A 16,471-nucleotide genomic window follows, 5' to 3' on the forward strand; every position below is an offset into this window, starting at 1 on the left:
TTTCTGTCTTCGTGACCAAACCAAAACACAAAAGCAGATTTGAAACAAAAAAAATAAAAAAAATTTGCTATGTACTTAAATATCCATTGAACAGAACTCATTGGGGGTCATTTACTAAGGGCCCGATTCACGTTTTCCCGACGTGTTACCCGAATATTTCCAATTTGCACCGATTTTCCCTGTATTGCCCTGGGATTTTGGCGCACACAATCGGATTGTGGCGCATCGGCGCTGGCATGCACGCAACGGAAATTGGGGGGCGTGGCCGAACGAAAACCTGACGGATTCGGAAAAACCGCCGCATTTAAAAAAAAAAAAAATGTGTCGTGAAAATTGCACTTACCTTCACCAGGTATAGGCCGGTGAATTTCAGGGCATTCCAGCAGGCCTCGGCGGACTTCAGCGCAGCAGCGACATCTGGTGGACGTCGGAGGAACTGCCTTAGTGAATCCCGGCCTGACCCGAACCCTCCGCAGAGAACGCGCCGCTGGATCGGGAATGGGCCGGGTAAGTAAATCTGCCCCATTGTTCCTAGCGTTAGATTTCCTATGACAGAATTCTACGAGATATTTATGATAGGTGGCTATTTTTAAGTCCAGTAATGAGTTGTAAAACGTTTCAGGAGTTCATAGGACAGCGGATAAATATCTGATCGTGGTGGTCCATCCACGGGAGACTGCAAATGCCCCATAGCTGCCACATAATTAATAGGACTTCTGGGATATGGCTTGAAAGCCCCAGGTACAGGCATCTATTTTTCATGTTACTTTCATGGTTCTTCAGGGTCATGTTGATGAAGCCTCCAAGGTCTTAGAAAGATTAAGACAGATAAAAAGATTTAGGATCACTTCTTAATTCTTCTTTTGCCAATTTTTTGTGCTTCCACGTGCCCCCCCCCCTCCAAAAAAAAGAGCAACCAAAATCATGTTAGCACATCCAAAGAATACCTCCTTCTTGAATAACTATTAGAAAATCCAGCAATGTTTACAACAGTCGTGTCCTTTACACTGTATAAGAACTCAAGTGGGGAAGTATCAGCTGAATTTCACCCATCCCAGTCATGTGACCAATAACTAGATCCGGCAGTCACACGATTATAGGACCTGTTTGAATTAAACAATGCCCACAATTTATTTTTTAGTTTTATGGTGGAACTTAAAATAAAAATATCTTTAAATCAAAGACAGACCATGGTTTTGCAGTAATGTGTAGCTTCAACAAGCGTTGTCGTAGGATAGCCCCACCATCTGCTCCGCCGAAAACCTGATACACCAAGAGGCTCCAGCAGGGTCCTGCCCAGTGTTATTTTCTACGCCAGTTCCTACCTGGCTTCGAAATTTTCATACAGCAAGTGCGACGGTGTGCCGGCCCACTTCCTGTTGGTTGCACGGCCCACTTCCTGTTGGCTGACCCCACCCCCAGCTAGCAACGCCCCCTCCACAGCTTCATGGAGAAAATAATCACAAGTGGTAGCAATAAGCTAACATTTTCGATTATTTCAGGGCGTCTACTGCACTATCGTGGTGCAGGAGCCCTAATAAATACACCCAACTGTGTTCTTCACCTCAAGGGGAGGTGCTTCCTTAAAGCAGAAATTCAACCTTGTATAAAAATACAAAAATTCTACAAAAACAAAACACAGAAATACAGATTAAAAACAGAAAATCTCCAGTTGATCAGAACTGATTTGCTTCCGATATTAGTGAAATGTACTTTGCTCCTAGTGTTAGTTTTACTGAATCTTATTAGAAAGTGTTGAGGTTTTTTTTGTGGTTGCCTCTTTCTGCCAGGAAATATTATGAACAATTAGCAAAGCACACACAGAACTGGCATAAGTTCCAACAAGTGTAGGCGTATAAATATGAAAATAAAAGTGACAACGTGCCAGAGTCTCCTCCACGTGACCAAAGAAGACAATAGAAAAGTACTCCGGGGCCACATACAAGCTCAAACAGCTCTCGTTGGGTCGTCTCCAAGACGCTGTGTTCAATGTGACCAATGAAGTGAGTACTTTCTGAGGTTGCGTTGGTTCATAGCTGTCCGGGATTTTGGTGATGTAACACAGTGTCTGTCACCTGCAGCGGCAGGAAAAGTCATTAGTGCACAAGGGTGCAGCTCTACCGCTCCGAGGCCATTGTGATCACACAAAGCCCCAGGGAAGTGGGAAAGTGGAGAGGGCGTGAGGCAGCACCATCCCCCTATCCCAAAGACCAAACTAGATCTGCACCATTGTAGCATTGTAGCACGTAGAAGCCTCTTAGAAACTGCATGGTGGGTCAACGGGCGAGGTCCTGTGACTGCTATTTTTGCCGATGTTGCACATTTAGAAAGTTTTTAGATATTTTTGAACTTTTAGGTGCTCCTGCCTTCAACATTAGATTGAATATGCACATTCTTTTTCTCAAATTCGACATTAATGATCCTCGAATAAGCCCAACCCAACCCAAAACTACACTGAATCGGGAATGAGAAATAAGAAAAAGATACAGCCAGGCAGGATGATGATGTTACTTCGCAGGCATGATCTTGCCACTTCCCCAATATATGATCAACTTGTGTGAAAGTTTTTCTATGCGGGTAAGAGGGGTAACAATGACTAATGCACATTGTAATTGCCCTCTAGTAATAGCCTTAAAGGGGTTGTCCACTTTCAGAAAAAAACTGATATGTAAGAAAAACTTCTACAATTTGCTAATCTACTTTCTGTTACACTTTCTTACGGTTTTCTAGGTCTGCTTGGTGTCCTTTCCTAGAAAGCTTCCTGTGGATAGAAATCTGTCCATGTTCTTGTGATGGACAGGCAGGTGCACGAGCCCTCGGTATCACACGGCTCTGATTACTCTGAGATAATAATGACTCGTGCACCTGCCTGTCCATCACAAGAACATGGACAGATGAAGCATAGACAGCAAGCAGAGATCTAGAAAACATCCTTTAATTAATCTAAATCATGAAAGTAAATTAGAAAGCTGGACCTTCCTAATACTGTGCAACTTTTGTTTAGCTCCATCAAGAAGTGGACTCCGTAAGACTTCCGAGGGTGTCTGGAGCTGAGACATCGACTAATAAAGTTGTGTAAGAACCAAGTTGAGATGGCATATACCAGAACACATAGCATTGAGCTCTGGGTACCATAGTCCATAGTTCACCAGTCGTCTCTGCTTGAATTACTTTTTCTTGGTACGTTATTGTGGGATCACACCAAACTAACTACCATTTTGGAGAGGTTGTGACCCAGCTGTGAAGTCATTACTGATATTTTTTATTATTTTATTTTAAGTTATTCCAAGTTTTTGTATGTTGTATACATAAAGTACATACAGTGAGGTCGAGCACCAACAAGGCCAAAAGTTATGGATTCTCAAAAAAAAAAATCGAGATTATTAAATGGTTGTAGAAATGTTTACAAAAAAAACAAAAAAAAACAAAAAAGAGAACCTGGAGGTACGGAAAAATGCCGTACCTCAAGAGTTTTTGGATTATCGGATGCCGGATGAAAGCAATATGCTTGTATAATATATTTCAATACAGGTGTAAACAAATTATCCTGTGCAGTCTCCTCCGATGCTGGATAGGATCCATATTTCTTTTGTGGTGTAATTAAAAATTTACCTTATTGTTTAAAGGGGTTGTCCAAGACTTTGGTGGCCGGGAGGGGGCTGCCCAAAGAGGGGCACGGAAGCTGTGCTGTATTCTGCTTTTGCCGTGGCTGGCCAGAAGCCGAACGTAGCGCAGCTTTCATGCCCATTTGTTTACATGGGGCACGGGCCAGAGACATGTCAGCGTGGAGCGCCAGGGGGAGCCAAGTTAATGTATATTTTTTTTTAAGCAGTCTCGGACAACACCATTTAACTATTTTATGGGGGTTCTTTTGTGTTTTTTAGTTTATTTTTAAGGAAAATTATGGATACGACAGGTAAAGTTCCAATATTGGAGAGGAAATGAATGACTTCGCTTTTATGTAACTACTGGGGCAGAAATGGAGAAGAATAGAAGGAACCAACATATGTAGCCATAAGTAGCACCTGGGAAGTTCTGTAAAAACAGAAGAGACAGGAGAAATCTTAAATGAGTTTGTTCATGCAGAGTCCATGGACAGCCGGGTGAGGATCCTCCTTAGATACGTTACGGTTGCCAGCAGTGTTCCTTGTTTTTACGGGTTTCGACTCTTCGGTAACCGAAGGACATTATATTTGTAGATCATCCTCGGAAATACATTCAAGACACAATAAGAAGCTTTGACGGCCTTAACCTCGGGGTGACCTCCGTCTTGTATTGAGCGAGGACAGCACGCTCTGATCCTTTCGCTCTTCTCTTCTTCTTGTCACATCTGTCCTCCGCAATTGTCAACGCAGGAAGATCTAGTTCTGAGATCAGCTGCGGCTAGAAAGCAACAACGCAAGGCTGTGCCCGGAATCACAATTTTCTGTAGTGTCCATCGAAGGTTTACATCAGGAGGGGGTCACATAAACAGGGGACTATGGATGCACGTAGGAGCCAAAGGGGATCTATTCATATCATGCTGAAGTATCTAGCACAGCGCCATGCATTGAACAGTGACTGCGTCTGGTATTGCAGTTCAGCGACATGAACTGAAAACACGTCCCTCGCCTGCGAATCGGAAGTAGCATTCGCCATTGCGTAGTGACCGCTACCGAAAGTGGCAGCTGGACTACCACCCATCTCATATTTATGTTTTTAAAACACAGAACACCCCTTTAACTACAAAGGTCCTTGTTCTTGTGACGGGACCTCTCGTATTTGCCACCTATTCCCTGTGTATAACAGCATAACCGCTGGGGGGGTCTGGATTCGGACCACCACCCACTTAATATCTGAGGAGTGGCAAATAATTATCCAAACCCTTTGATCCTATATATATAATATATCCCTGCCTGGGGCGCTGTCCTTGTGGTGGATAACATGTCGTACAGCAGGAGCGTGTAGCCTCGTACCTCCTGTACTCAGCACACAGGTGCGGCAGGTTCAGCTGTCAGTCCGGTTATGCTAATTATACACTTTCCTTTCTTTAGTACCTATCTCAAAATAATACTTATCATTAACCCTTAAGGACACTCACTTAGCTTTTTCCCTTTAATTTTTTTTAATAATATTAACTGCTTGAGGCCACAAGACGGAATAGTTCCTCCTAATTAGCGGGGCCATTGTCACATTAGGACTACATATATTTTGTCCTTCAGATCTCACTGGCACTGCCAGAGAGATACACAGCGGTAGACTGGATTTTATATACAGCCTGGTCCCTGCTGCGTCTCTGTCCGGCAGGGAGGACTTCTCTTGTTGGGCCGTTTAACACCTTAACGGCCGTGTTCAAGAACAATCGCGGCAACTAAGGAGAGAGACAAGCAAAACAGTGTTGCCAGTGTGCAGAGCGGTTTCCATGGCAGCCAGTGGTCTGACGAAGGCCGCATCATTTGTTGCCAGATATCGGGTGACATTGACCTGTGGCTTACGACACCCCGGTCACGGTGTGGTGAGCACACGTTGTCTAACCACACCGTGATCATGCACTAAGAAATATAGGACAGCACTGGACGCTCACATCACTATGGAGAGGGGAGGAGTGAGCAGCGCTTACCCATCCTCTCTCCTGAGCATGGCTGTATGCACGCCTGGGCGTGCATACAATAGTGTGAATGTATCCTAAGTCCTCTAGCGGGAGAGTAAAAAAAAAAAAAAAAATGTTTTAAAGAAAAATTTAAAAAACACCAAAAAAATCACATATTCCCTATACATAAATTTGTGTTAAAAAAAATAAAATAATAAAACCCAGCCTACTAAATTGGTTCAGTCGCGTCCATAGCCACCTTAGCCGATCAGGTATTGTGAAGGGTATAAAAAAAAAAAATAAACCAATTAAAAATTGCAATTTTAGTGCTTCCTACCTCCCAAAAAAACTGTAATAGAAATCTATCAAAAAGTCAGATGTACCTCATTGCAGTAACAATCTAACCATTACCTTTTCCTGCAATAAACAAGCCTTACTAACCCTCGTTTGATTCAGGAATAGAAATGCTCTCAGAATATGGTGCGCAATGGAGCCAACTTTTACGCTACAGAAATGGGGGGGCGGGGGTGTGGCCGTCACAAGATCAAGCACTCACATGCACCAGGAAGAAGAAGGTGAACTCCGGGGACCTGAGCGGGGAAGCGACACATGTAGGATATCGTAAGTAAGTATTCGGGTAAGTAAATGTATTTTGGAATTTAAGAATGGAAAAACGTGAAAAAGGTCCTGAAAAGGTCCAGGTCCTGAAGGTCCTGAAGAGTCCTGAAGGCCATTTTAGGCCGTGTCCTTAAGGTGCTCAACATTTCATCTGATTTTGATTGCAGAACTTCCAATTAATAATATTATGATGACCATTAAAATATATTTATACTTCTTTTTGCAACGTTTTAATCACAGGTTGTTAAAGAGGTTGCCTAAGATTTGGAGCATGCGGCTGCTTTATTATTATTATGTATTGTCCCTGGAGAGATGTGTAATCAGACCATTGTGTATGTTGTTAGTAGGAGCAGGACTGTGATATAGGAATTTATATTACAAGATTGTAACTTTTGTTACAATTGTAACACTTTGTAACAATTTGAAACAAACTTAAATCCCGTTATGCGCCCCCTCCCCCACCCGATTTGTGTTGCATGGAAGCGGCGCAGCTGCGACACAATTGCAGCGCACCCACTACTTAAATACCTGTGCAAGTCGTTTTAACCTTCGACATTTAACATGCTTAGGTTGTTAGTAGCAGCAGGACTGTGATATATGGATTTATATTCCAGGATTCTAGCCTCTCCCAATACAGAACAGTGGCTGCAGTCTATATGGTCACACCCAGGGGTACATGAGCTAATATTGGGCACAGGTGGCCCCCGTGCTATGGACATGTGGACTGTAACCTGTGCTCCTCCCTGTTGTGTGGTTTGTGGTGTTAAGCAATTCGATGTGAAATTCCTCACATTGTAAAAAAAAAATCAACACGGTCTCCACACGGCAGGGCACAGATCGTCAAGGTGAGACTTTCCACTCCGCTCTTGTTTTTACTCTCACGTCCAATGAGCAAATGCCTGAATTGTAACATCATTAAGACCCTCATGACTATAAAGGAGGTGATGGACTACAGCCCCCTCTCAGGGGAAAAACAAAAACATTACAGATCTCGGGCTGAATACTAAGACACAACAGACTAATTGGGACCCCCAAATGCCGATTGGACAGACCCTCAGAAGTGAAGAGTAGTGATCATGTAGACACAATGTCACTCCATTCACACTGGGGCACTGAGACTCCCATGGCTGGGGCTGGGGGTCCCAAGTGATCACTAATTTTCTACATCAAATGGAATTGGACCAAGTGTGATCAGCAGGAAACCCCCGAACCCTCAATCTATGTAGTGACTGAATAGAAGAATAATGATTGGGTCTGGTCTGGGGTCTGTACTAGTTCCAATAGATATTACTTGGTGTGGGGTCTATATCAAGTTCGGAAAGTGTAACAAAATATACATCAGTGCAGCAGTCTGGTCTAGGACCAGTATTAGTTGAGGGAGGCCAAATCTGGGGTCAGTTTTTAAATCTGGTGTCTTCACCTGGGTCTGCATTAGGTTGGGAGGTCTGGTATGGGGTCTGCATTAGGTTGGAGGACTAATGTGGGGTCTGTATTAGGTTGGGAGGTCTGGTATGGGGTCTGCATTAGGTTGGAGGACTAATGTGGGGTCTGTATTAAGTTGGGAGGTCTGGTATGGGGTCTGCATTAGGTTAGGAGGTGTAATGTGGGGTCTGTATTAGGTTGGGAGGTCTGGTATGGGGTCTGCATTAGGTGGGGAGGTCTGGTATGGGGTCTGTATTAGGTGGGGAGGTCTGGTATGGGGTCCGCATTAGGTTGGCGGTCTACTATGGGGTCTGAACAAGATTAGGAGGTTTTCTCTGCCTTTTATTAAGTTATGATGCCTGGTCTGGGGTCTGTATAGGTTAGAAGATCCAATACAAAGTATGAATAAGTTCAGAAGTCTGGACTAGGGTTTTTATGGGTTTAGAAGATCTGTGGTTTTTATTTAAGGTGGTCTGCATGAGGTTAAGACATTGAGTCTGGGATTTTTATTCGCTTAGAGGGTCTGGTCTAGGATCTGGTATGAAGTTTGTATTACGGTACTTCAGGGGTCTAGTGTGGGGTTTGTGTTAGTTTAGGTGGTCTGTATTAGTTCAGGTTGCCCGGGGTTTGTATTTCTTCAGGGAATCGGAGACTAGTTTAGGGGTCTGGGGTCTGTATTAGTTTCCGGGCACCGCTCTGGGGTCTGTATTAGTTTAGGGGTCTGGTCTGGGGTCTGTATTAGTTTAGGGGTCTGGTCTGGGGTCTGTATTAGTTTAGGGGTCTGGTCTGGGGTCTGTATTAGTTTAGGGGTCTGGTCTGGGGTCTGTATTAGTTTAGGGGTCTGGTCTGGGGTCTGTATTAGTTTAGGGGTCTGGTCTGGGGTCTGTATTAGTTTAGTTGTCTGGTCTGGGGTCTGTATTAGTTTAGGGGTCTGGCCTGGGGTCTGTATTAGTTTAGGGGTCTGGTCTGGGGTCTGTATTAGTTTAGGGGTCTGGTCTGGGGTCTGTATTAGTTTAGGGGTCTGGTCTGGGATCTGTATTAGTTTAGGGGTCTGGTCTGGGGTCTGTATTAGTTTAGGGGTCTGGTCTGGGGTCTGTATTAGTTTAGGGGTCTGGCCTGGGGTCTGTATTAGATTATGAGGTCTGACATGTATTAGATCAGGGGTTTTGTAGTAGTTTCAGGTGACTGAGCTATAAAGGTGGTCTAGTAATATAGGTATTCTTGGAAATGTATTAGTTATGGGGATGTCGTGTATGATTCTAGGTGGGGGGAGGTCCTTATATATTTAGTGCTGTATGATCCTGGGCCAGGCTCCTCCAGGCTCCGGTACCGCAGCTCACCTCACAGACATCGCACCGCGCTGTTCAGTCACGACTGCGATTTGGCGCGAACAGGTGAAGGGAACACAATAAACGTGACGGACAGCAATCTCATCCAATCAGGAGGCGAGACAAGGCCACGGGAGGCGGAGAGCTCCAGCGGCCAATCCGGGGCGCGCTCTTGGGCTCGGGGGCGTGTCCCGGCGCTCAGTCGCTGGTCTGGTGATGTGAGCGCTGCCAGTGTGTGCGCTGCGGCCGCCGGGTGAGGAGTGTGTCCCGGGTGATGCGGGCGTCCTGCACCCAGAGACACAGCAGTACCAGCTCCGCACGGCAGGTAGGTCCTTACATCACTGGGGGGCACCGGGGCCCCTCCTCTATGCGGCTGCACAGCTGTTTACCTCCTGGGGGGGTGAATACTTCTGCAATCCCTTCTATATTATATATATATTGTGTGCATTGTGCCCATAGTCTGGCAGATGGGGTGTGAATACTTTTGTAGTTGGGCTGTAGCACCTGCACCCAGTGACTATGGCCACCTGTCACCCGCAGTTATGGGGCTCAGTCATTGACCCTAGGGGTGCAGTTACTTTTGCATCTGGGTGTTCTCTACCTCCAGACACGACTATGGGTCAGACTAGCACCTCACACTGTGTCTGTTACAGATCAGGGCATTGGATCTGTGTTGTAGACTGGGGTAGTCGGGGGGGGGGGGGGGTGCACTTATATTTGCAACAGGGTTTAAAATTCTCAATCTGTTACATTCTACTGGTTTCTACAGTATCTTATGTTGCTGACTATGTATCTGTACTCTGGACAGGTAGAAGCGTTGAGTGAACACTTCTGCAATTGGGTCTTTTCTGCCCTTGGAGGCCGCTATTGGTCTTACTATAATGCTCCACTCTGATGTAGATCTATGCATTGGGTTTCTACCAAGGACTAGTAGAGAAGTAGTGTGTGTGGGGGGGTGCATACTTTTGCAACTGGGTCTTTTCCTTCCTTAGATGCTCCACACTGATCTAGATTCTGGTCTTGGATCTGTACTGAGGACTAGTAGTGTACGGAGGGGGTGCATACTTTTGCAACTGGGTCTTTTCCTTCCTTTAAACACTCCACACTAATCTAGATCAATACATTGGTTCTGTGTTGCACAATAGTGTAGCATACAGGGTGTCAATACTTAAATATTTGCTTTTAAAAAGTTTATCTCCAAAAATTTTAAATGTGACTCCTAAACATCATTGCATTGGATTTATACAGAGAACCAAAATTGTGGGTATCGATACTTTTGCAACAGGGTCTAACTGCCCTTAGTGAGGTAGATACTTATTTACTTAATGTAACTGATATAGATCACTGCCTAGGATCTATATTGTAGACTAGTATAATTCACTAATTGAAGGTGCACATACTTTTGCAACTGGGTAGTCCTAGGTCTAGATGGTGAATATAGTCTTTACCTCTGTATACTTGAAATTGTGACTAATAACCATCATTGGATTAGATGTGTGGAGCTGACAAGCAGAAGAGCAGCAATGGGGTGCACACATTTTTGCAACTGACTGTTCACTGCTCAAGACAAAGGTTATAGCTTTACTACACCACAGGGCACATTAATACGTGACCCATATTGATCAATACATTGGTTGCCTATGCAAGACTAGTTGAGTGGCAGTGACAGGGGTGCACAAACTTTTGCAACCAGTTGTTCTTTGCTCTAGACCTTGAAACTAGTCCTATCACACTGCTCCACACATTGAAATGTTAAAATGTTACCAATATCAATACATTTTGTATTGGAAAAACAGCAGAGGTGCACATACTTTTGCAACTGGGTGTTATTCACTCTAGATAGTGACAGTAGACATTAAAATATACCTGGATACAATAAAATATGATTTATCAATCGTTATATATGTCCTTGTATTTGGGACTAGCAGGGGGTCTCATACAGGGGTGCAATTACTTTTGCAAATGGGTGTTCTTTGCTCTATACAGTGAAAAAAAGTCTTGCACACAAAATGTAACGGATATAAACCAATACTTTGTTTTTATGTTGAAGGCTAGCATAGGGGGGGAGCACAAACTTTTGCAATTGGCTGATGTGACAGTAAAAAGAGCTCAACTGGGAGAAAGTGACCAATATCTATCAATACATTTGGATTTGTGTTGAAGACTATGAAAGAGGCACTTATGGGGGGTGCACAAACTTTTGCAATTGGGTGTTCTCTGCCCTAGAAGGTGCAGATTAGTGGTTGTAGCCTGGGGAGGGTCATTGTGCTTAATCCCCGACTACTTAACTCCGTCACGACCTGACAGGTTTGTAGTGTAGTGAGCCGTGCACCCCCCATGGAGGACGCCCCGGAGCCCCCCTATTCTTTGTATATACAGTTGGCCCAGTGTGGCTGCAGCAGCTGTGCCCGTCCCCGGTGCCCCCCATCCCCCCCCCAGGCTCAGTCTGATGCTTGTGGTGGAGTTTTTCAAAAAATCAGCCACCACCCCTTTCCTGCAGGATTTGTTTTTCCTCTCTGCACATTATCACTTGCACCAGGATCGGCTCATTCATCAGCAGGGGGGGTTTATCCATCAGGTCTCGGCTGTCACTCATAATCTAAGTGTTGATCTGCTCGGTGTCTGCACATACATAATTTATCGCTGCCGTCATGTATTAGTAACGGTGTACAACGCGTCCTCGCACTCAGCCGCGCCTCTCTACCTCCGCACAACGCAAGGTTCTCTTATGTTCTACCTGCTGACTACAATGATTCCTCCCTCAATGCAAATAAACCAATGTAATCTCTCTGAAAACAGACATTTTAGACCATTTTTCCATTTTTAAAAAAAATTTTTTACATATTTATTTCATTTCTGTATTAGTTGTTTTTTTTTTAATTTCTTGTAAGACCTTATTCACAATGGTAGAATTTTTTTTTTCTAATGTTTAGTATAATTCATTTAATACTTTCCATTGTTAGAAAATAAAATTATAATGTTAAATTACATTTTAATTCACCAAAATAAATAATTGGAAAATTTAGTTAAATTTTTTTTTTTTTTTTTTTTTTAATTTTCACTGGTCGCGTAAGCAAGTTAATTCTGTAGTCGAAATAAAAAAACGAAACAAAAAAAAAACACTCGTAATTTAGTAGTAATTTAGTTTTATTTAATTTTAACTTGAATTGATCAACATTAAAATTTGTGGGGTTTTTTGAGATTTATTTTTATTTCCTTTGTTTTTGTTTTTTAAAATATTTTTTTGGCAATGGGGGATTTTTTTGAAACCTTCTTTAAAATCTACAGTTGAAAACCTATTTGTTTTTAAAGTTAAACTTGTATTTATGTATAATTTATGTTTTTATTTTTGTGTTTTTAGTTGCCTCTGTGAAGTGGGATTGGACCTTGTTATTCCGGATTTATAACCACCTACACAATGGGGAACGGCCTGTCGGAGCAGACTCCTATCCTGTCGGGGATCTCCCCTTTCCAGGCGCTGCACATCGTCATTTTGGGTCTGGATTGCGCTGGGAAGACGACCGTCTTGTACCGGTTACAATTTAACGAATTTGTCAACACCGTCCCGACCAAAGGATTTAACACGGAGAAAATTAAGGTTCCTCTGGGTCATTCCAAATCTGTGACCATTCAGTTTTGGGACGTTGGTGGTCAGGAGAAGCTGAGGCCTTTGTGGAAATCTTACACCCGCTGCACGGACGGGATTGTGTTTGTGGTGGACTCCGTGGACGTGGAACGTATGGAGGAAGCCAAGACGGAACTGTACAAAATTACCAAAATCTCGGAGAACCAAGGAGTCCCGGTTCTCATTGTGGCCAACAAGCAGGACCTGAGGAACTCTCTATCTCTGGCGGAAATCGAGAAGTTGCTGGCGCTAAATGAACTCAGCTCGTCCACGCCGTGGCACCTCCAGCCCACCTGCGCCATCATTGGGGAGGGCTTGAGGGAAGGCATCGAGAAACTCCATGAAATGATCATAAAACGGAGAAAAATGCTCCGACAGCAGAAGAAAAAGAGATGAAGCTCGGCGGCGGAGATGTGTGGAGCGCGACAATATGGCGTACTTCTGCCACGTCTGTTGACGTTACCCAGGGTTAGGTCGGGGAACCTGGACCCGGCTGGTGTTAAAGCTACTCTACATCTTAATTTCTAGTCGTGCCGACCCAGCAATGCCCGCCAGTATGTCTTGAGTTGCGGAGATCCAAGCGCGTGCGTCAGCGGAGGCGCGGGGCCTCGTGGACCAACGAGATTGTCTGCAAGGTGTTGACGTTTGGATGTGATGCCTTAAAGAAGAGCGAATGCTCCTGTGACGTGGTCCAGCCGCGGGAGATCAATTAGGACATGTGACACCCCTTCCCCCGCCCCTTATTTTATATAATATCCAACATTCCAAGTATAATAGTGTAGCGGGTGGGGGGGAGGAGCTGTAGAATCCATAAATCCATGCTGATCTTTACTTTTAAGACTTATCCATGCAGTGCATGAAGGTTTTCATAACTTTTTTTGTTTTGTTTTTAATCCATTTTTTTTTTGGTTTTTGGGTACCTAACAAGACAATGCTGTGCATTATCAACTAATTCTATGAAATTTATCCGTGAATGGAGGTCCTGAAATCTGTGTCCAGAAAGGATAGCTTCACCTTGTTAGAATTGGCTTATAATATACTTGACTTGTACTCCAATCACATCCAAAGCTGCATCCAGAACTTTTCCTCTCTTATATAAAATCTGCATCATCATCCGTCTCACGGCTGCCCCTTGAAGACCTATAAAGTGCACGCTCTTCTGAGCCGAGATGTAGTCTGGACACCAGGCAGTGTAGAAGACTTCTCCCAGAATGCAATGTTGCACGACCTCCAATGCTTTATAGGTTCTCGGAATTACTGTCAGGGCTGTGTCTATCAGCACAGCCCCAATAACGGCCAGGTTATGTTTTTTGATGCAGATTTTGCTGTGATTGGAGTATAGGACATGGTAGAATTCAGAGTTACTTTTTCTTATTAGCAGGTTTAAATGTGGAGCCGCCCTTAAAGTTTATCACCTCATTGCTTCGGGTTACGGTTTTGGAAGATCTCTAAAATTTGGTACAGAAGCACAATACCGACACTACAAGTATTCTCACTATTTTATATGTATATATTTTGGGAACAAAGTAACATGTGATAATTATTTTATGGTACAGCTCAACCTTACAGAATTCTGCCCCTTAAAATTTTTAATTTGTTTACCTTTTCACTTTCTCCAATGTCTCATTATTATGTTGAGCTTGGCTCCTACACGTACACAATTGTACAAATTTTAGCTGCCGGCTGTCACCACTAGAGGGCGGATCTGTATTCCACTGTGTATAATATCTATTGATGGTTGTGGGGCTTCGTACTAAACAAAATGTGCCCTAATGCCTTATCCAGTATTATAGGAAAATACTTCTTTTTAGATTTTACCCCTGCACACGTTAGAAAATAAATGGTGCTTCTAATTTTAAGGCCGTCTCTATGTGGACATCCCTGAAACGGTAGTAAACAATTTCTAAAAAAAAAAAAAATTTAACTTTTTGGGATTTGGTCGTAAACTCGTCCAATTAACCTCAGATCCCTTTCCTCTCCTCAACCATGTTTTTCCATTGTATAAAGTGTTAGATATTTTGCCTCTGCACATTTCTACATACCCTGCAGCCATGATATTTGCCTTAAAGGGGTGTTCCATACATAAAAGTAAATGGCTGGTAACTTTCACAACTGTCCTTGGATTGTGTCTGGTATTGAAACTGGGACTATCAAAAAAATGTAGGTCTTAACTGCAATACCACACACAGACACTGAGGACGTGTGGCGCTGTTTTTTTATTCATTTTTAGAAGTCAGTATTTTAAAGCTACCCCTTTAACCTCAGCTCGGAGACCTAGAATGGCTGGTGGTGGGGTGTGGGATCTGTAAAGAATATAAGAAAGAAATCTATTACTGTGTGGGTATTTTACACTGGACATCAGACGATGGCTGAAACCAGAGAACAGTAGCCTGTGTTTATATAGGCTCATGGTCAATAAATTATGACGTTTGTATTCAACAATTAATTTAAGTTACCAACATCCTGAATAATTTTTTTTTATTCAAAAAATATTTATTTATGACTGTCAGCTATAAATAAAGTTATATTTTCCAAATTTCAGTTTCACCTCTATTGTCATTGGCAAAATAATATATTTGTTCTCCAGGAGTGTATACATAAAGTTTATTGAATAAAGTGTTGGATTAGCTTACATCTACTAGGCCTTGTGTGTCAGCTGTTCATCCCTTAGCAACCAATCAGTGTCTTAGTTTCACTTTAGAGTCATTCTTAGCCAAACGATGGTTGCTAGGGATGACATTGGTTTATGTTGACTTCTCTTCAATGAACTTTATTCATAAAGTCTAGTGAACACATTTAAGCTCTTAATAATGGCCCAAAATTTGGTAAAATCTCACGTATACTGGGTCTACACAGAAATTGAGCAATGGAAGAGTTTGTGACACCCTTTTCCCCAAAATTGCTATATTTTGGGGCATTGCTAGTTTTGTAGCTTAAACATCCCAAAAATTTGGCCTTCGACACGTCCACGACAACTAGGCCTCTCCTCTGTAGACCCGGCCTTATAAATGTTCATTGGGAGGGTTTATAAATAAAGATTATTGAAACAATCCTAAAACATACTTCTACTTGAGCTAATATGACCTCTAATACAAACCATTGCCATGATTCTATGGTCGTCTTCTCCAGTATATTCCTCTTTATACTTTAACCTAAATGGAGATGCCCTTTAAGAGGTTCTCTGTACAGATTACTCTGAGATGTCAGGCCTGAGACCTTCACATGGCCGTGATTTGTTTGCACTTTAGTGGTCACTGTTTTAGTAGATATAAACCAATTTGCACTTTAACCTTTAACCTTTTTTTTTTTAAAGGGGAGATTTTTTTGTGTGTTTTTTTACAACTTGGCAGCTGAGTGAAAGGACTCTAATGGATATCGAACAATGTAACGGCTTCTGGTGGAGCTTGTGTACGTGTTTTCTGTGTTACCGATGTAGCAATGTCTGTATTTATGATGAACAACAAAAATGGACACTTCTTCAGCTTCAATAAAGAGTCTAAAGGTTCCTGACTGTGTGTGTGTTTGACTAGGATATAATACCAGTGTAGCAGAGCAAACAAAAAATCCTCAGCCTGCTACTTCTTGATACTTATTATTCTCAAGTCATGTGAAAATGAGCAGAGAAGAGTCATATTTTGCTCGAGATGAGTCAAGTTTAGATTCTCAGGAGGGAGAGACGCCCCTATCTTCTAAAATGTGATATTTGCAGTTGGTGTAGTATTAAATATAAGGATTATGTCATGCTTGTGTTTCTGTGATCTACAGAACTGGAGATACAGGGAGTTACAGACACATTTGGAAATGTGAGCTCCACATAAAGATCAAACTCCTACTTATCTCTTTACTTTCCTTTATCTCCGGTTCTGTAGCTAAAAGAATCACGAGCCTGATGCGATCTGAAAGATGAGA

The 16,471-nt window shown here is 42.9% G+C and overlaps 1 protein-coding gene across 1 annotated transcript; it reads left to right on the forward strand.

Annotated features, from left to right (window-relative positions):
- The first annotated feature begins 9,098 nt into the window (after window positions 1–9,098).
- On the forward strand, window positions 9,099–16,067 carry ARL4A (ARF like GTPase 4A). Its single transcript, XM_072154383.1, has 2 exons — window positions 9,099–9,262; window positions 12,299–16,067. Exon 2 carries the CDS (start codon window positions 12,356–12,358, stop codon window positions 12,956–12,958), a length of 603 nt encoding a protein of 200 aa, XP_072010484.1. The 5' UTR covers window positions 9,099–9,262; window positions 12,299–12,355; the 3' UTR covers window positions 12,959–16,067.
- The last annotated feature ends 404 nt before the right edge of the window (window positions 16,068–16,471 follow it).

Source organism: Engystomops pustulosus, chromosome 5, assembly GCF_040894005.1.
Source record: "Engystomops pustulosus chromosome 5, aEngPut4.maternal, whole genome shotgun sequence".
In the NCBI taxonomy this organism is placed as follows: domain Eukaryota; kingdom Metazoa; phylum Chordata; class Amphibia; order Anura; family Leptodactylidae; genus Engystomops; species Engystomops pustulosus.

Excerpts from the sequence above, each read along its gene's own strand:
- ARL4A (XM_072154383.1), top strand. The coding sequence starts at position 12,356 with ATGGGGAACGGCCTGTCGGAGCAGACTCCTATCCTGTCGGGGATCTCC.